The sequence below is a fragment of the Manihot esculenta genome, chromosome 17 (assembly GCF_001659605.2).
Source record: "Manihot esculenta cultivar AM560-2 chromosome 17, M.esculenta_v8, whole genome shotgun sequence".
NCBI classification, from domain to species: domain Eukaryota; kingdom Viridiplantae; phylum Streptophyta; class Magnoliopsida; order Malpighiales; family Euphorbiaceae; genus Manihot; species Manihot esculenta.
Window position 1 is genome coordinate 2,220,838 of NC_035177.2, and position 22,193 is coordinate 2,243,030.

The window sequence follows — 22,193 nt, forward strand, 5'->3', positions numbered from 1 at the left end:
GGCGAACTCTCCCCATGACATGCTATCCATTCTGGGTTCCACATAATTCTTGAACCATTCTCTGGCTTTCTTGCATTTTAATGTGAAACCTGCCATCTCAATGGCTCTCCTATCATCTGCTCCCAATTCACTGGTTATCATCCTAACTGCTCTGAGGTACTCAAATGGATCATCTCCCGTGTTGTATTTAGGAGCATCCAATTTCAAGTACTCCGTCATTTGCACTTTACCTCCAGATGAGCTAGGTTGATGTCTGTCAACAACAGGGGCTACTGGTTCTGGTGGTGGTACTGGGTCATTTGGCTCTGGGTATGCTGCACTTGGTTGGGTAGGGGAGGATGGATACATAGGATATGGTGGGTAATAAGGATAAGGCATATAAGGCATATAAGGAGGATATGGAACAAAACTAGAGTACTCCGACATACCTCCCATCGGATACTCTGGATAGCCAAAACCTGAGGTCTGAGCGCCTCCCTGTGACTCTCCCATACCTTCCTCAAATCGGCCTATACCCATGCTATCATCTCTAGACTGGTCAATCCCCATAGCTTCCTCTGATCTTTCTCCCCTAGCTGTACCTCTTCTGCTCTCGTCGACAGACCTTCTAGGGTCTATTGACGTACCTTCCCTGCTAGATCTCTGAGACCTTGCCCTTGGCAATGCAGGAGGACGAGCAGTTGGTCCTTCACTATCTGGTGGGACTCCAGTCAATCGAGCTGATCGATGAGTTCCTCTCATCTTTCCTCTCTCTGAAACAACATATACATAGCACTTTAGCACATAAACATCAAGAAAGCACATGCATAACATGGCATATCACAGATAGGACTCAAGACCCTATCCTAGTGGACATGATTTCCTATTGTGCTTGACCACTTCTACCCTGTATGAGCCCGACACTGTCTCTGTAGGTCCGATCATGTGAACCTAGGGCTCTGATACCAATCTGTAACGACCCCAAAATGGACCGTCACCGGCGCTAGGATTCAGGTCGGCTTAAGGCCGCCAGAACCCGTAGCAAGCCTGCTATACTCTCTGTGTACCTGTAAATCTTATACATGATCATACATTTACTGTGAAAATAAAAACTCTTTGCTGAACCATGGCTTAACCTGTGCATGCACTGTCTCTGTACTCTGTACTCTGTACTCCCTGACTAGAGCTTGCTCTAGATGGGTTCATTCATACCTGTTAAGCCTGGTTTTTCACATCCTCTGTAAAACATATACATATCCAGATCATGTACATAACAACAGATTTACAACACAACACAACTAAGTCAAGCACAACTTTAACACAATTATTACATCTCTTTAAAGTTACATGTCCACTCTAAGCTATTACAAGTCTCTTTACTCTTTCTGTACTTTGCTGAACTGTCCCTGTACACTGGACACTGAACCTGCAAAACTGGGGTTAAGGGAGTGGGATGAGCTCTATAGCCCAGTGAGTAGACCAGTAAAACATCACAGTAAAATATGATCTCATGAAATGCACCATATCAAAGGTAAACCTGTCACCACATAGTCCCAGTAACTCTGTGCCAGGGCGTAGAATCGAGCACCTGGTCTTCCTGTGATATATGTATATGTGTATATAACACCTCTGTACTTACCATTGCCAGGGCGTAGTCAAAGGCTCCTGGACTTTACTATATACCTGCCAGGGCGTAGTCAAAGGCTCCTGGACTTCTCTATACCTGCCAGGGCGTAGTCAAAGGCTCCTGGACTTTCTGTCTGGAACTATTGGATCATTCAGCCTTTACCCACATCAACAATATAGCTATGCAATGCAACATCTTTGTGAGTTCTAATGCAATCAACCTATTGCATAAACATGATGCATGAAAAATGCTAAAAACAGTTAATGTCTTAATTAAAATGAGTCATAAGTTTCGTTCCACTCACCTCTGGCTAACTGGACTGACTGACTGTGCAGGCTCTGACAACTCTGAGCAGGACTCACTGCTGCTCTCTCAGGTTCCTCTGGTCTGTATAGGTACAGATAACTCAAATGAGGGACCAAACTAGTTTATGACCAACTCTATTAAACTCCCCAAGAATCCCCTTAAACTCACTCTAAAACTCATGCAAAGCATGCAAAGGAAAGCTGGACAGGACACTTTCGGCGGCAGGTTCGGCGGCCGAAAGTCCTCTCCAGAGATGAAACTCAAGCACCTTCGGCGGCCGAACTTCCACTTTCGGCTGCCGAACCCTTTCGGGGGCGAGTTTCGGGGGCCAAAAGACACTCCAGAGACGAAAGTCTCTAACCTTCGGCGGCACCTTCGGCGGCCGAATCCCCCAAACAGAGCCGAACATCAAAACTCTCGGGGGCAAGCTGTGACGGCCAAAGCCACCATGCAAGAGGTTCGGCGGCCGAATGCACCTTCGGCTGCCGAACCTGAGTTCATCCAGAACTCAGCCCCGATGGCAAACAAGCTCCTCCATCCCTTCAACCTCTCAAAACATGCATACTTCAAACTCCTCTCCACACATATACTCAAGTATATGTACAAAGGGGTCCAAAACTACCTAAAACCCCAACAAACACATCAAACAGAACACACAATCATGCTGTCATGCATAAAGCATCAAAAACATCCCTTTTTACCCTAAGCATGCATCATTTCTAACCAAACCTCTTTAAAACTTCTATAAATCATTAAAACATATTCAAGATCTTCACGTACCTCCTGTAAACAAGAAGATGAACGATCTGAACGAAGAAAATGGATCAACTCTTCTTCAACCTCACTAATCTCAAAACACTTAACTTTTTAACTTCACAACCGTCAAAACCTTAGAAAAACAACAAACCTCTGCATAAGCTACTAAAAAGCTTGCAGATGAGTCATGGGGGACATGGCCAAGCTTCTGGCAACATTTTGGAGATAACACCTGTCCAAAATGCTGACTAAGGAATGCACAATAGCTGGCTGAGCAACTCAGCTTCGGCTGCCGAATCACATGCAAAACCATGCAACATTCGGGGGCCGAACCTGAATTTCGGAAGTCGAACATTGGGCACTTTCGGCGGCCGAACTTACCTTCGGTGGCCGAACGTGGCAAAAGTCCCCATTGACTTTTCTCTTCAAAACGCAAATCCATTTAACTTAAAAACCTGAAAACATATCATAAGACTTAAGAAAAAACATAAATCCTATCCTTCTATAGATTTCCAACACCCCGGATTCCACCGGACGACGGGCATTCCGGTGTCGGATTCTAGCCGGGTATTACAAAATTATTATTATTATTATTATTACAAATGATGTTTACATATAATTATAAATAAAAATAATTAAAATGCATGTAAACCTAAAATGAAAACAATGCTAATGGTTGTACATTGCTTATTAGTATGGGAGTTATGTCTAGAATTATAACTCTTGAATTTAAAATCCAATGAAAACTATTTAAATATCATTTAAATAATAATAAAATTATTATTACTATCCATCTCAAAACAGACTTACTTTTATTTTCTTTTCTCTTTCCATTGATATCTTTTAAAAAATAATTTAATTATTATTTTTTAATATATTCATAATTTAAAAGGTAATAAAAAGTTAAATTTATTAATTTTTCAGAATAATTTAGTTAATTATTCATTTTTAATGAAGTAATGTAATTAGATGGTATCATAGTGAAAGATAATATAAAATTTATTATATTTATTTACGTTATGTATATTTTTATTAATTAATAAATGATAAATTACTATTAAATCATGAGTTTTATTTAAAGGTTTAAATGTTTAAAAAATTTAAAAATTTTAACTAATTTTATTTTTCTTGTTGATTTTAATTTAATTTGAAACTTTGATGTTAATTTTAGTTCATGATCAAAATTGAGATTAAGAATTGCTGACATGGTGGTTGACATAGCAATAATACTAATATTTTAATTGTTATAACTGACGTGTATAAAAGTTTTATAATAAAAAAATTTTAAACTTTTCAATCTTTATCAATTATAGTATAATTTTAAAATTTTATTTCTCAACTGATTAATTTTAACTTAAATTAGTCAAAATTAATATTTTATTATTTAATACAATAAAAATTTAATATATTTATTTCGTATATACTATATTAAGTAAACTAAATAAATATCATTTATCAATGCATTATTTAAGTTAGTACAACTCAATCTAATATAATATCTTTAATAAATTATATGTTTTTTTATATAAACCGTATATTAATCGATAATTGTAATTTATATTTTTCTTTTACGAAGAATTTTAAATATATTTCTAAATGGTGTACATATTATAACAGCCGGCTGTTTATTTTCGATGTGAAAGCTGTCTTATATTGAAAGATAATGAAAAATTAAAATTGTATATAATAATTAGTATGAAACTACTAAATAATTTTAATTAACCATTGTAGATTAAGTGAAAAGTGAATTAAAAAATTATTTGAATCAGTTTGAGCCGAATTGTTTCACATGTAATTTGTGTATGTAATTACCGATTGAAACTCATTTAGAGTGCATACTAACTCTTACTTAATTATGTCTAAAAAAAGCATAAATATAAAATATAATAAAAAATACAAGATAGTTACAATTTTTTTAAAAAATAAAAATATTAAAGACAATCTTATATATATCTACTTTCATATTTTTTTTTACTATAAACATTAAATTTTTTTTTATAAAATTATAGTTTAACTAAAATTCAAAAAATATTTCATATTTTAAAAATATTAGTTATGCATGTCATTCAAATTTAGAAAAAATTAATTTGAGAGAAAATAAAAATTATTTTCAGTACTGTTTTAAATAATATAATATTTTTAATTATAAAATATTATATTTATTTCACAAATAATATTCATATATACATTAAAAAATATAACATGAGAAATAGACAGGAAATCTTTTTTTATAAATTATACTAAGTAAAATAAATAAATATATTAATTTTTTATTGTACTAAATAAGAAAATTTTAATTTTAAATAGTTTAGGTCAAAATTAATTAATTAGCTATAATTAAAAAAATTATTTTTATATTTTAAAAATTTTATTAGTATTTATATATATAAATTTATTAATATATTAGGTTTAGAAACCAACATTCTAGGACAAAATATTATATTTAAATTCATATTACCAATCAATGTAAATTTATTTCAACAAATAAATGTAAGTAAAATAAATAATATAGAAAATCAAATAAAATTCTTAAAAGAAGATTTGCATTCTAAAAAAATTGATGAGCAATTAGATACGCCATATATACAACAGCAAATAAAAACCATACAAGAAAAATTTGAAAAAGACTTATGTTCTGATTTACCTACAGCTTTTTGGAACAGAAAATAACATATAGTGACATTACCTTATGAACCAGACTTTAAAGAACAAAATATTCCAACAAAAGCAAGACCCATACAAATGAATCAATAAATGTTAGAATATTGCAAAAAAGAAATTCAAGATTTATTAACAAAAAATTTAATTAGACCAAGCAAATCTCTCTGGTCTTGTGCGGCCTTTTATGTAATAAAAAATGCAGAATTAGAAAGAGGAGCACTCAGGTTAGTCATAAATTACAAACCTTTGAATAAAGTTTTAAGATGGATTAGGTATCCTATACCTAATAAACAAGATTTATTAAACAGATTATATAAAGCAGAAATATTTTCAAAATTTGATATGAAATCAGGATTTTGACAAGTCCAGATAGCAGAACAAGATAAATACAAAACTGCTTTCACTGTACCCTTTGGACAATATGAATGGAACATCATGCCTTTTGGGTTAAAAAATGCACCAAGTGAATTTCAAAAAATAATGAATAACATTTCTAACCCATATGATTTTATCATTACATATATAGATGATATTTTAATTTTTAGTCAGAATATTTCTCAACATATTAAACATTTACAAATTTTTTATAATGCCATAAAAAGAAATGGATTAGTATTATCTAAACCAAAGATGAAAATATTTCAAACAAAAGTTAGATTTTTAGGACATGAAATTTATCAAAATACAATAGTACCAATCCAAAAAAGTATAGAATTTGCAGACAAATTCCCAGATGAAATTAAAAACAAAAATCAATTACAAAGGTTTTTAGGATCTCTAAATTACATTTCTGATTTCTATCCAAAATTAAGAATTTTTTGTAAACCATTATATAATAGGTTAAAAACAAATCCTAAGCCATGAAATAATGAACATACAAAAATAGTTCAAGAAATTAAAAAATATGTAAAGAATTTACCATGTTTAAATATTTGTAATCCAAATTTTTCAAAAATAGTAGAAACAGATGCTTCCGATATAGGATATGGAGGTATACTCAAACAAAAGATAAATGATAAAGATTGTATGATAAGATATTATTCAGGATTTTGGAATCCAACAATTAGCTAATTGGAAACCACCTATAACTCCAATATCTAATATATATAAGAAAGGGATTCTAGATTTTAAATCTGCTAGAGCTATTAAAACTAAAGAAAAAGTAATACCTTTATATTCTGAAAATCAATATATGAGTTTACTTAGTAAAAAGACAATTATAAAATATATTAATCAAGGATATAGATTTATGCATATAGGATTAGTACAAATTGCAATTAAACCATTAACAGTAGAATGATTAAATACCAGTATGCATGTCGCTTTACGAGACTGTAGACACATAAATTATAAAGATTCTTTATTAGGATTATTTGAAACCAGTTTAACAAACGGACCAACATATTCAAACTGTTTTTCTAATTTTACAATATCATTAACATATCCACACATAATGAAGATATTAACTTTAGATATATTGACACACAATTATAATATGTTAAAAGGATCACACATTTATGAAATATTTTATAGGTTAAATTATAAAATAATGAATACAGGATTATATCCTAATGCAATAGACCATAATAGAGTAGAAGGCGAAACAATATTCTGGGAAATAGATCAATCTAAAGCAAATATAACTATTCATAAAACTATACAATGGAAAGATGTAAGTTTACCTGAAAGCTGGAAATATCCAGTAAAAACAATACCAAATTTACCTTTCAAAGAAAATAAAGAATTAGATTATATTATACAAAATGAAGATGGTTCAGTAGAACTAAAATTTAAAAGAACAAATTCTTTTAAATATTAATTTTTTATTGTACTAAATAAGAAAATTTTAATTTTAAATAGTTTAGGTCAAAATTAATTAATTAGCTATAATTAAAAAAATTATTTTTATATTTTAAAAATTTTATTAGTATTTATATATATAAATTTATTAATATGTTTTATTTTTAAATTAAAATAAAATAATAGAAAATAAATTTTTTGATGAAAAAAATATTTTCCATGGATGGAAAATATTTCCCTAATATCAGTCATTTTCAAAAAATAAATGAAATTTAAGGTTCTATTTATTTTATAAAAATATATTTTTTTATATTTATTTGACATTTAAAATAATTAAAAAATTTAATTAATATAAAATATTTTATCAATAAAAAAATTACTTAATAAACGACTTTCTCTTTTAACTTTTTATTTTCTATACTTTAAAATTTCTACTAAAATTTATATATATAAATTTATCAACATGTTTTATTTTTAAATTAAATTAAAATTAAATACTAAAAAATAAGTTACTTTTTGAAAAAATATTTATTATAAAAAATATTTTCTAAAAAAATATTTTTTAAATATACATTATTTTATGTAAATAAATGAAATTTTAATATAATTAAAATTTTTATTCTTTTACCGATGAAAATATTAAATAACTTATTTTAATATTAATAGAAAGGACTTAATAGCTTAAAAAAAAAGAGAAAGGACTCAATACTATTGATAATTAAAATTTTATAGATTAAATAACATTATTAACAAAAACTAAATTTAGATGATTAAAATTTATAAACTAAATAATTTTTAAAGTTAATATATAAAAATTAAATAGTATAAATATTTAAAAGTAAAATAAGTTAGGCTAATATTTTATTTAGTAGGAAAATCAAAAAATTTAATTTTATAAAATATATAAATGTCTTTAATTGAGTGATTAAAAATTAAATAATCAATTTTAATAAAATGGAGAAATTTGGCAATAATTTTAAAAAGGGATAATTACATAAAACTACTTTATAGTTTAGTGAATAAGGTTCTATATTTTAATTTATAATAAAAAGGGTCTTGTATTTTTATACTGTAAGCGTAGTCAAATTTTTCTGGTAAATTACAGTTTATATCTTGATATTTAATAAAACCTATGTTTTAATTTTTAAAATTTTAAATTTAGTTCATTAAATTTTATTTGATTAATAAAATAATTTTTTAATTTAATCTTATGTTTTTGTAGGTTGGTTTCTAAATATTTAATTATTAACAAGCTCTTATATTTATAAATTTTAATCTTTTATATGTAAAAAATAATAATAAAAAAAAATATGATATCTTATTTTTGTTCTAATTAATAAAAAAATCACATAGAAGGAAAATTTTAGATTAGAAAAAACTCTTTGAATTTGAATTTAAATGCATATTATATCAAAATTTTTTATTTAATTTTTATTTTATTAATTTATTTTAATAAATATGTGAAATTAATTTGAAAAAATATATAAATACTTATTTATAAATAATTATAATATTTAAAAACTAATTTATAAAAATATAAAAATAAATTATAATTAAAGAAATTATTTTATTATAAAATAAAAATTTATACTTAAATTTATAAATACCTAAATTAAATTAAATATTTTATAAAACTTTATTTTAAAAAGCATCATAGGGTATTTTTATTGTATTTACCCCTTTTAAAAATGAGAGGAGGATTATTTATTACAACTATTACAATAGAGTATGCAAGAAGGCAGCAACAAGCGTCGGTTGGCACGTACAGAATGTCTACATCACGCGTGCGAAGCCACTTTGCTGTGATTGGTTGGGCTGATGCCCGTTTTAATGCCAGGCACCTATTCCACTCACTAGCAGCACACACACTCTTCACAATCTCTCTTCTCTCTCTCTCTCTCTCTCTCAAAAGAAAAAGAAAAGGAAAAAAAATCAGAGAGAAAATCTTTGCTTCAAAAAAAAAAAAAAAAAGAAATAGAGAGAGGTGGTTTTGTTTTTCATTTTGTTTTTTCTGTTTGGTATCAATTTACAGCTCACTCTCTTCATTCTGCTTCACAGATCGAATCTAAGGTCTGTGTGTGTGTATCTGCTCTTAATTCTTCGAATTTTCCTTCTTTTTTTCAGAGAACTGGAAACACATTTTCTTCTTGAGCTAAAATTTCATAAAATCAGGGTTTTTTTGGCCTTATTTTCTTTTAATTTTTAAACTTTATTGTATTTTTAGCTCTTTTTATTTATTCATTTTGGGGGTGGGCGAGTCGGTCCAGGTGTGAACAACTGTAAATATTCTGACTTTTTAGAGCAATTCGATTGATGGGTAGTCTTAGATTTCGTGTGTTTTTGCTTCTAGTCGGTCAAACTCCGAGTATTTCTTTGTTTCTTTTTGGAAAATTTTTGAGCTTAGTGGTAATGTGGTTAACCATCGGAGGTTTTCCGTAGTTGTGGTTTAGATTTTTCATTTTTTTGCTTCTTTTACTTGTATATGATATATTTTTTTAAAATTTCTTTTTGATGTGGAGTTAAAAGAATATCGCATTTATCTGCATTAACTTACCGTGTGTCACTTTGATGCTGTTTCATTTTGGTAGCTGACGGATGACTCTAGATTATAAGAGCCAACTTTTCTCATAGACTGTTCTGACTAGTGTAGATTTCATGTCCGGTAAAGTTTCCAATATGAAGCGGCATTATTGTTTTTAAGTGGTCCCTTGTAATTTTGTAATTTAGATTGTATAGCTGGGTGAATGAGGAATGGAATGATTTTCATTTGTTGTGCGCGATTGATATGGGCTGTTACAAACTTGATGTCTCTTGGCCTCTACTGGTAATGCTAATGAGACTAATCCTTAAAGTTTCAAGTTGGAAAAGTTTGATCTCTAACTTAGCATAATGGGTACAGGTGTCTAATGGGCTTATCTGGATTGTAACTAAAGCGTTATTTATTTTCTTCCTCCACTTTGTGCCTTGGCTTCCTGTGTAAATTGTTCTATTATTATAATTAGAATTCATTAAAAATATGGCGAAGAACAATGTTGCCAAAAGAAAGCTCAAGTTTGTTGAAGTGAAGAGTAAATGCATGAGAAAATACAAAAACTAAATTCAGTTTATAACTCTGTACATCTTCTTAAGCATGTTTCCAGCTATTTATGTTATTTGAATTTATATGCTTGAAACCTGTGAGTTTTAGTTGGGAGTTTAAATTTTACTTTAGAAGGGTACTTTCCCCCTCTTGTTGTGTGATGCTTACTTCTTGCTATTGTTGTTGTGGTGACACTTGATTTCTCCCAGGAAACTCTTTTCATTCTTCTTGGCTGCCATATGGTATAGTCAATCAGATAAATATATGTTACAAGGGAAGCATTTTGGACTTTGGCCTGTCAGATGATTTGTAGTGGCTGTATTATGCTTGACCATTGCCATAATGGCCGTCTATCTGAGGAGATGTCAAGGGCCTTGGCTTTTTCACATTCTACTGTTCTATATCCTTCTAAACAAAAGTAGAGCTATCAATTCTGATGGTATGTAATATTTGAGTTTTTCTCCTGTATTCTGTTCCAAGTTAATTATAAGCTATGGCAAAGTGTTGAATGGTTGATGATCAAATTCTTGCCATCTATGTTGGATAGTTTTTTAATTGTACAATAGATTGCATGTCTTGCTGCCAAACTCTGATGGAGTTACCATTTGACTATTCTTTCATGGGAAATGGTGTGGATTTGCTTTTTTAATTGTTTCAGTACTTCATCAATTAATGGAATTTCTCCATTAGATTTGTAGCTGACAATGATGGATGTTTGCTGCATGGTTGTAAGCATCTTAGTAGTTTAGCCCTTGAGCGTATTTTCTTGCTGGGATATGTTAAGGTGTTGCTTTACTTTATATTTTCATTATGTTGCAGTTTTTAGGAAAACTATATTCCATATATCATGGTTTTTCTCAGTGCTTGTGTGTGAAACTGCATACATTCAAGTGCACGTGTGATATAAGTAGAATGTTTTTGCTTTCTTATCTTGTAGGTGAGGCACTTCTAAACTTCAGAAATGCTATCGTTAGTTCAGATGGTATCCTTCCTCTATGGAGACCTGAGGATCCTGATCCATGTAATTGGAGAGGTGTGACCTGTGATCAGAAAACCAAGAGAGTTATATACCTGTGAGTTCTTCCCCACATTGGTTTCCTTGCTATAATTGCTTCAAGTTAAGCTTCTTGTCATTAAGCTGCTATATTTTCATGAAACAAATTTATTTGAAGGGAATTTGTAATCAGTGGAAAATAACAGGCAACTTCTTCTGTGCATTGCTTTTCAATGGTCTTGAAAAATGTCGTCTCCATATATTATATAAAGTATCTTGTGGCATTGATGGACCCACCCTTTGTCTTGTGAAGACCAGGCAAGATTAGTCCTTATGTTTCTTCCAATAAAATTACAAGCATAGACAGTAAAAGATCTTGTTGATGGATTGTTGGAAATTAATTTAACTAGTTTCCTTAAAGTCCTTTAGATGGAGTCTGTGCCATAAGACTGACACTTTTAATTGCTTCTTCAGTATTCTTTTGTCACAAATTTATTAAACAAAGTCACATATACTGCATGTTTGAATTGTAGTTGTCGACACCTGAAAGTTTATTGCCTTTATAATCTGTTGTCACCTCGATGATGCCCAGATGTGTGAATATTCCTTCTTTAGGTGGCTGTACTGAATAATGAAAAAAATGAATGAGGAAAAAAATCCTGTTTCAGTACTTTGGTTGTTTGTGATTTCATATACTTGTATCTTCCCCAATCGATCTGTTTAGGTTTATTGTTCATTTGCTTGAAAAGGTGTGCTATGCGGTAGAGTAACATAACATGTTTCATAACTCATATATTACATTCATGTGCATTTCTTATTCACACGCACATGCAGACACATACTCTCCTTGCCCTTGAATTCTATTTCATGATACGATATGATAAATACCTTTAAATGTTTAAAAATTAACATGTTATTTGCAATTGCCTTTTGTTTTAATTTAGCATTTTGCATTTGTTTGGTTGTTCTAAATTTCTTCATTCAGGAGTCTGAAGAATCACAAATTAAGTGGACCTATGTCTCCTGACATTGGGAAGCTAGAGCACCTGAAGATTTTGTATGTGACTTTACAATTTATTATTTTCTTATTTGTTGGTTGCATATTAGCTGAATTAGAAGATAAGGTGCCATTTCTCATGCATTTTAATATTTATATGTTGTAGAGCTCTATACAACAACAACTTTTATGGAACAATTCCTTCAGAATTGGGAAATTGCACGGAGTTGCAGGGAATGTAAGTATCTCTGATGGCAAAATTATGGTAGTCAAGACTGAATAATTTGCTGTTCTAGTCTAATGATTTGATGCTTTAGACCTAATATTGTTTTCAGGAAAAAAAAGGCTTTATGAACATCTGAAGTAAATTTCCTCAAGCTTACAGATTGCTCTTCTCTAAACTTGTCTTGGGCTTTTATTTTTTATGGCCTTTTTGGTTTGATAAATTTTGGTGTTTACTTTTAATCCTTCTGCCAAGCATTGTGGCATATAATTCAGTGTCAAAAGGCATTGCATGTGCATTTAAATATTTTTTCTAACGTGAAAATCTTACCTTCTTGTTTTTGTTTCTGTGACCTACCCATAAAAGAGTGTCTTTCTCTCTTTTGCCTTTTTGGCTTTTCTTCATAATACATGGCTGTTAATGAGAAGTCCCTAAACTTACGAAAATAAGCACTAAATCGAGTTATCACTTGGAAAGAACATTTGAAATAATGCATCTGAGTTTTTAGTTCAATTAAATAAGGATCTGGACTTGTAGAAATAGGGGGAAAATCCTTTAGCTAAATTTTAGAGTATATTTGAAATACACCTCGTTGGTGGGTATTTCAACTTCATCATCTAACAAAGTTTCATCCATGTTCATGAACCTAATCTACATGTAAAAAACATCAAAGAAGCTAATAAGTCATTTTAGTATCCCTTCATTTCAACTGACTTGTAAATGCACCCTTAGATCCTTTAATTTAAAGTGAAGGCAACTTGGTCAATTTTTGTGAGATATATATATATACACATATACATATATATTGTGGATAATGCAAATATCAAACCGTTTTCTTAGTTTGTTAGACAGTCTTTTAGCCCCATTGCTGGCCCTGCATATAATGGACGAACCACAATATTTGTAGTGTACCGCATCAATTTCTTTTCCTTGCAAATTTGTCTTCTAAGATAGTGTAATAAGTTAAAAAATGTAGATCAACTTGATAAACATTGTTTGCCTTGTAGAAAATGAAGTTAGTTTTTCTTTTTAATTTTGAGTGGGCACCCTTTATTCCATCTTAGATGGTTAATCTATATCTTATTTACATTTTTTTCTTTTAAATGGTTGCAAAGTGAATTGTAAATATGTCTTCTACAGATACTTGCAGGGTAACTACTTAAGTGGCCTAATTCCAGGGGAACTAGGAAACTTGTCAGAGCTTCAATATTTGTGAGTTCTTTCCTTATGACAAATTTTATTATTTAGCAATGCTGATAATTCAACTTAAATATGTGATGCTTTTTATTTTGCAAGTTTTCATGGAGTTCTTTTTTTTCCAGAGATGAGATTATCATGTTTATCTTTCAATTAATGATGCAATTTGTTTTCTTTTTTTTTGTAAATAATTATTTTTCCTATTATAACAAGAATGAAATATATTATTTTTGTCCATAGTTTGTGTGTCACTTTTAATCCTCCATCTCTTCAAATATCGAAAACAGAGATGGGTTGAATGGGCCTAACCCTAACCTTTCACCGAGTACTATAATATTAACCTGTCAGAGAACTTGGTTTGCTGGATCAGATGTGCCTCTTAACCAACGTCACCTGTCTGTGGCCTATATTCCTGTTCAATCCTTCTCTGACCTGATTAATTTTCCTATTTTAATCTGAGGGAGAATATTGTTTGTAAGTGCTAAACTTTAGGAACTGCAAGTCTTATAGTTAAAGTAAAAGTTGTGATCTAGTTCCTTTCTTGTGCTTTTATGGGATATGATGGGATTGAAGTAGGTTTGGTTCTTGTATTTTGTCTAGACAGAAATGAAGTACTATCATGATTGTTTTAACTCATAAGTCACGAGTTTCATCCTGGTGGAAGATAGCAAGGAAGTCAAGCTTCTTGGTTTATGCCAATTTACTTCTGTCTGTTTCTATGGAGTGATGTAAAATAAATTCATGTCTCATATCAGCAGATATTATTAATGGCATAGAAAATTAATAGTAGAAAAAAAATTCTACTGTGGTTGAGTTATTTGTTAGCATGATCAAAGATCTGAAGAATATTAGCTGACATGGTGCACTTACTAATTTTCCATGAATGCCAAATAAGGATTTCAGATTCCATGATAATATTCCCAAGTGAGAGAAAAATTATTTCATTATTCGATCTTGATTTGGCTATCCAAATTAATAAATTTGTCATATATTGGTGGTTGATGAAACTCATTGGCATTCTGCTCACTGATTCTGTAGGGATATCTCAAGCAACTCTCTTAGTGGGTCAATCCCATCATCTATTGGGAAGTTAAACAAACTCATTACTTTGTAAGTATCTTTGTTTACTTCTTGTGAGTTTTTCTAATAAAAAAAATTGGCATTATCAAGTGTTACTTCAAATCTGATGTTTATTAATATGATCTTGGTGCATTTCGGAAGCAATGTATCAAACAATTTTCTTGTTGGACCAATTCCATCTGATGGTGTGCTCAGCAACTTTACAGGAAGCTCGTAAGTCCAACCTTTCATGTTTAATGAATTCTTGGTTGTTTAGTTTGTGGTGATCTAATAACCTTGAGGTGCATTATATAAGCAGTACACTTTGTTGAGATTTTAGCTTTGCTATTGTAGTAATTTTACCCCATAACATAAGTAAAAAAGAGATCCTTTGCTAATAAATGTAAACTTTTATAGTTTTGCTGGGAATCGTGGTTTGTGCGGGACGCAGATCAATATGAATTGCAAAGATGAAAGTGGACCTTCAACTCCACAATCTCCTCCATCAGGTGAATTTGCAAGCATGATAATCTTCAAAAAATATATGTAGTTCACATAGGCAGCTCAATTTGCCAGGTTATAATTTCCACAGATCTGGATATTTGCATCATCCACTTTTAGAATGCTGAATGAAAACATAGGCATACAAGTATAAAATGGCTCTTGACATGAACTTAACTATGTGGAGCTAAAGTCTGACTCTTTGGAGTTTCTGAAGTCTCCTTAAAACATAAAAATTTGCATCTCAGAAAGAATATTGCGCATGTTACCTAGTCTTTTACACATTATCTTAGCGGTTTAGATTAATAAAAATTGCAAAATTTTTAGCTCAAGATCAAGGTGGAAAGAAGAAATACTCAGGAGTGTTTATTAGTGCTTCTGCAACAATTGGTGCCCTCCTTCTGGTGGCACTTATGTGTTTCTGGGGTTGCTTTCTTTATAAGAAGTTCGGTAAAAGTGAAAGTGATGGCATTGCGATGGATGTCAGTGGAGGTACTATTCTTAACTACTGGAAATATCTTTGTGATCTCTCTCTCTGTCTTTCTCCCACATTTACATGTATGCATTTTAAGTTCCTAAAACTCAACCATTTCAATTTTTTTAATCTTGTTGCTTCAGGTGCTTCGATTGTAATGTTTCATGGGGACTTGCCATACTCATCAAAGGACATAATTAGGAAATTAGAAAACTTAAATGAGGAGCATATCATAGGCTGTGGGGGCTTTGGAACAGTGTACAAGCTTGCTATGGATGATGGCAATGAATTTGCCTTGAAAAGAATTTTAAAGATGAATGAGGGCTTTGATCGATTCTTTGAGAGGGAGCTTGAGATTCTGGGAAGCATAAAACATCGGTACTTGGTGAACTTGCGAGGTTATTGCAATTCTCCTACCTCAAAATTGTTAATATATGATTTCCTCGCTGGTGGTAGTCTTGATGAAGCGCTGCATGGTAAGTATTGGAATTCATGAACTGCATTTATGTGCCTTTTATCTGTTCCTATGCTCATAAGTATGTTAGCTCTCTTAACTTGACATAACCTTGACTGGATCTGGCAAAGGGGTATGTGGTAATTATTATGACAATTAGAAGAGTGATGTTATCTTGGGAGACAAGATCAGAATCCTGCTTGATGCTTTATGAATTTTTATTTGATTTACTCTTTTCTGTTACATTTTCTTATATTGAAATTTAATTCATTTGCATGATGCTTAGATTATTTCATGTAATTATGATTTATGAACTCTCATGCCCTGGGGTTATCATGTCTCTTCCTATGGCTGCTGTTGTCTCTGGAAAGAGCATAGCTTAGTGATTCACCAACAAAATTGTAGAATTTCAACTGTTTGTGTTTCTGTGTTGCTTCCTTGTTCACAAACTGTAGAAGTTCTCTTAGGATTTGATGTTGGTGACCTTTTTCAATTAGGATTTTATGCTCTATATTGGTCTGTAACACTCATTTTACAGGCATATTTCATCTGTTAATGCGACAGCTTGCTGCTAATAATTTTTCCTAGTTGTGTAACTAGAAAATCAGACCTTCTGTTGATCTCTGATACCTTTCTTCTCTCCTTTTCATTTTTCTTCTGTTAAATCTACAACCAAATTTAGGATTAGGATTACTATCTACTCGGTTACTGTTCCTTTGACATTTGTGCTGATCAGCATCTCTATCCATCTTGATTGGAAAAGAAAAAGAAATGGCATTACTGAAATTCTTAGGCACATTCTGTCCTTGGCATTGGCTAATGTGTGACAGCTTCCATGCAGTGTTGCACCTTCGACGTTGTGTGGCTCTCGAATAAGGGCTTGTGACAGCCTACTCATGGAAATACTGCCAGGGCAATTTTTAGCTAAATAGCTTTAGCATTATTTGCATTGGCTGTTCTCTGCTCTTATGGTTTGTTTCTACATTGAGCCCTATAAACTATGAAACAAACCAGATGTTTAATGATTTGATTTGTTCGGTCATCCTCATCCCATTTGATGCTTTGCCATTTATTTGATTCCATGTGCTCAGATGATAATGATGTGATTGTGATATGAGTCCTCGGGTTTGCTGTTGCTAGTATAATTTTTGTTGTGGAGCATGAAAGAGTATTATTGCCTTGTGACACTTATGACTTACGGTGATCAAGATCTCAGTAGATTGGAAAAAAAAAGTTGGAAATATTGAAATTCTTGGGAACGGTCTGCCCTAGGCATTGTCTGATTGATTGAAGGTGTGGATTAGGTTTGAAGTAGCTTTTAGGTTTTTGTCTTGGCTATAACTTTTCCCTTTGACTTGGACAATTTGCCCCATCTTTAAATTTGCTTAATAAAAAAATGGGGAAAAAAAAGTGGGATGAACCTTTGTGAGGCGTTTTGCAGAAAGATCTGATCAACTGGACTGGGATGCACGTCTGAACATCATTATGGGAGCAGCAAAAGGACTGGCCTACCTGCATCATGATTGTTCCCCTAGGATCATACACCGTGATATAAAGTCAAGCAATATTTTGCTTGATGCCAATTTAGAGGCTCGTGTATCTGACTTTGGACTTGCCAAATTGTTAGAGGATGAAGAGTCACACATTACAACCATTGTTGCAGGAACATTTGGTTATCTAGCTCCTGGTAAGTGAGTTTTTTACTATTGAAGTATTTTGTTCTTACTTGATCCAAATTCTTGGGATGAACTTTTTTTTTTATTTTTTATTTTGTTGTTAACAGTGAACTCATAAAAATTTGGTTTTGGTAATAAATTTGGTAATTGATATATATCTCATAATTCTTTGGAAGGCATAATACTTTCATGAGCTGTTCCTAATGCTATTACGCTTGACAGTTGAACAGTGATTAAAAGGTTCAATGTAAAGATGAAGAATTCCTCTCTATCTGCTAATCTCTTTAGCCTATGCCCTATAACCTACGCGGATAACAAGGGGTCTGATTGTTCTTGTGCTGGCCAATTGTGTTATGCCAATTTGAAATACTATACATTTATTTCATGTAAACCTTCAAACATAATACATTCCGAGTTTGTTACACTTCATTTGCAGAGTACATGCAAAGTGGTAGAGCAACTGAAAAGACAGATGTTTATAGTTTTGGGGTCTTGGTTCTTGAAGTATTAAGTGGAAAGCGACCCACAGATGCATCATTCATTGAGAAGGGCCTTAACATTGTTGGTTGGGTAGGTCTTCTTTCCTGTACATGTTAAAATTCTGGTTTTGGTTTAAACAAATTTCCCTTTTGTTTTCCAGCATTTACTATAATTGAGATGGTTGGTTTATAGATATCAAGGAAATCTGACCCATTATTAAAAGAATTCCAGCATCAGTGAACAGAAAAATATCAGAATTCTTTAACATAGTACTTGTGCATGCTTATATTGTTCTGCAGTGTATATTGTGTTAATTACACAGTTGATTCATGAGGAACAGTTCAAAGGCTGCTAACAGTTATGCATAATATTTAGAATATAAGATTAAGTTCATTAGCCTAACGAGGAGCTAAATCTTAAAATAAAATCCAATTTTGATAATTTTTTTGGTAACATTTCACTGCAGTACTATTGCATAACGTACAGAATATAATATTAAGTGTCATTAGCCTAACAATGAGCTAAATCTTAAAATACAATTCAATGTTGATAATTTTTAGGGATAATGGCGAAAAAAACCCTGAACTATTCGTGTTTTAACATTTATACTTCAAACTATAAAAGTTAGCTAATATACCTTAAACTAACCACCTAAATTTATTTATATCCTACCGTTAAATTTGACCGTTAAATTTAATGAAAATGGCATGTCTTTATTCCAGTCAGTATTAAAAATTAATATTTTAATATAATCCAAATATATAATTTTCAAAAAAAATTGTAAACTTTATCAATTTTAACAATCATACCTTCAACTTTTTTTTTAACGAATATACTCCAAATCAGTTTTTGATTTGTTTAATTTTTAATTTTGATTCAATTTACTTATAATTTTGGATGAGTCAATAATTCATATTTTAATCTTTTTTTGCGTAATTATCAGTTATAAGTATTGTGCTAATAATACTAATAGTAAATCAAGAATCACAATTCTCCCTATCTGAAAATTAATTATATTTGTTATATTTATTTCAATAGAGTTGAAAGTCAATAATCGGTAAAAATGGCAAAGTAAATTTAATTTATGACTATATTTTATATTTTATATTATGAATTTATCCATTTTAAATTTATTAAATTGATTATTGACTTTTAGTCTAGTCAAAATAAATATAATAAATATAATTAATTTCTTAAGTTGAGAGAATTGTGATTATTTATTTATTAGAGTTAATATTATCACATCACTTATGACTTATAACTACGTAAAAAAATTGAATGCACTTGTCGATGCAATAAAAAGGTTGAAAAATGAGTTATTGGGTCTTAAAATATGTCGTTTGAAATTATAAATAAATCGAATCAAAATTAAAAATCAAACAAAATTGAAATATTGATTTGGGGTATATTTGTTAAAAAGAAATTTTAGGATATAATGTTGAAATTGATAAAGTTTGGAGTTTTTTCAACAATTACTAGTTGAATTAAAATATTAATTTTTGATGCTGATTAGGATGATTATGTGGCATTTCTGTTAGATTTAACCGTTAAGTTTAACAGGAGGGTATAAATAAATTTATGTGGTTAGTTTAGGGGATATTAGTTAACTTTTTATAGTTTGAGATACATTTGTTAAAACACGAATATTTCAGAGTGTCTTCTAAATTTCAATGCAATAAGCATGCGTACTGTACAAAATATAAGATTAAATGCCATTATCCTAAGAATGAGCTAAACCATAAAATGTAATTTTGATAATCTTTGAAAGTATTTTGTCTTCTAAAACTTCAATGCAATAGGTAAGTATAATTTTTGAATATAAGAGTTGTTAAGAAAATGGACCTAGGCCTGACTAAACCTCTAAAGCTAGCTTGAGGTGGGAAGATTGCCCGTCTTTATAAGAGACTCATTACCCACATATCTAAGTGATGTAGGATAGTTAACAAGATTAATGCCATTAGATTAACAATGAGATGTATCTCAAAGTATAATCCACTTTTGATAATTTCAATGCCATAAGCTTACATTTTTAATGCATTCCCACTCTTTGGGATCAATTCCTTTGTTTCTATGAACAATTCCTTTCATGTCGTAGCTTGAACAATCTACTTCCATGATTGATTATAGTTACAGTAGAAGCACAACAAATTTCTAGGGGAACTGTGGGTCCAATAATGGTTAGTATTTTCTGAGAACATCTGAAATAATGGGCCTGTATCCTCTTGTTATGTCTTCAAATGCTTGCCTTTAGGGTTGCAAGTCTACTAGTTGGTTTGGTGAACTTACAAACAGCCTCGTTATACACTTGAATTATTAGATAAAAAATTTTAGCTTTATTGGGTGTGTGCCTGCACGAAGGCTCCATTATTCATTGTGGCATTTAACAAATATGAGCCCAAGTCGAATTCAACCTTGAGTTTAACAACTATGAGCCCAAGTTGAATTCAACCTTGATTGAGGAGAACCAAGCTGAGTCTGAACACTGAAAAATTCAAAATCAGCTTAGTTCATGTATTCCTCTAGACTTTGGCTTCATGCTGTTTCTAATTTCATAAAAATGACTTTTCAAGCAAGATTTTGAGTGAACAGCCTGTGTTCACTTGAAATGCTGACGCCATGCAAAGTATACTGTGGATGCCATTTTTTATTCATCCATTTTCCTTTCCTGCAGTTAAATTTTTTGGTCACGGAGAACAGGCAACGAGATATTGTTGATCCCAATTGTGAGGGTGTGCAGATAGAAAGCCTTGATGCGCTGCTTTCAATTGCCACTCAATGTGTCTCTTCAAGCCCAGAGGAACGACCCACCATGCACAGGGTGGTTCAGTTACTTGAGTCTGAAGTCATGACACCATGCCCAAGTGACTTCTATGATTCATCTGGTGATAATGACACATGTTGAGTTTTATTAAAGGAATGTGCAAAAGCAAGTGGAGGGAGCTTAGAATCTGCGGCAGTTTTGTATCTTGATTTTATTCGTTCATTCTTTCTGCAGATTTATGACAACTTAAAAAAGGCAACACCACTTCATTTGTCTGTTAGACCTTTAGCAACTGATTAATCAGCCAGTGGAATTTTCCTCTGTTAGGATCTGCACGTTTTGCAATGGATGTATGGGGAGTGTTCAAATGGATCGTTATTTCCTCTTCGGACGGGTAGTTTGATCTCCATACTTTTGTCTTTTCATCCCTTTCTTATTCTTTTTCCTTTGCTTGTTTTTGGTTGTAATCACTTTTAGCATTTGTCTCTCAAATTAAGTGTATATGCAATTTGTGTAAATTGAGAATTATCTCGTCTTTGCCAAGGACTTTTTTTCTATGATTCACCTTTTTTGTAAAATATGTTAATTGCAATAATTAGTGTCTTTGCTTCAGTTGTTTGGAGTGGTTCTTGTATCTTCAAAATCAACTCATCTACTTGTTGCCTATTGTAAACATCAACATATTTGCAAGAATGTTTATGTTTTCAATGTCTTACAAGTTGAAAAATATTATTTATTATTGTAAATGACACTCTTAAAAGAGTCGTCCTGGTTAGGGGATCCGAACGGGATCAGTTCGGATCAAAATGGAATCAATCGTCGGTTCAAAATGGTATCAATCGTCGGTTCGGTTTCAGTTCAAAATGGTTTCGGTTCAAAATGGAATCAATCGTAACAGGCAAAAATCACTTGGACCAAAAATTGGCCTAATCTGTATTTCTATACAAGAAACGTCAAAATATTTTTAGCCATTAAAATTAATTGGCTAAGAGGTTAAATAACATTTTCTATTCTTATAGCATAACAATATGTCTTTCTTTTAGAGTTTGAACAGCTAAGGAGATCACAAGTTAATTTCTTCAATGGGATTTTGAGAAAATGAAAGTAATTTTATCATTCATGAAATGATTGTTTATGTTCCGAGTTTTTCTCTACTTTCATGCCTTCA

The 22,193-nt window shown here is 31.2% G+C and overlaps 1 protein-coding gene across 1 annotated transcript; it reads left to right on the forward strand.

Moving 5' to 3' along the window:
* Positions 1-9,005: 9,005 nt before the first annotated feature.
* LOC110605008 (LRR receptor-like serine/threonine-protein kinase FEI 2) lies at positions 9,006-21,637 on the forward strand. The gene is made up of 14 exons (XM_021743297.2): positions 9,006-9,199; positions 10,418-10,647; positions 11,146-11,281; positions 12,188-12,259; positions 12,366-12,437; positions 13,563-13,634; positions 14,658-14,729; positions 14,841-14,912; positions 15,096-15,187; positions 15,507-15,671; positions 15,798-16,130; positions 17,550-17,795; positions 18,221-18,354; positions 20,936-21,637. The coding sequence occupies exons 2-14, from the start codon at positions 10,551-10,553 to the stop codon at positions 21,164-21,166; spliced, it is 1,794 nt and encodes a 597-aa protein (XP_021598989.1). The 5' UTR covers positions 9,006-9,199; positions 10,418-10,550; the 3' UTR covers positions 21,167-21,637.
* Positions 21,638-22,193: the final 556 nt, after the last annotated feature.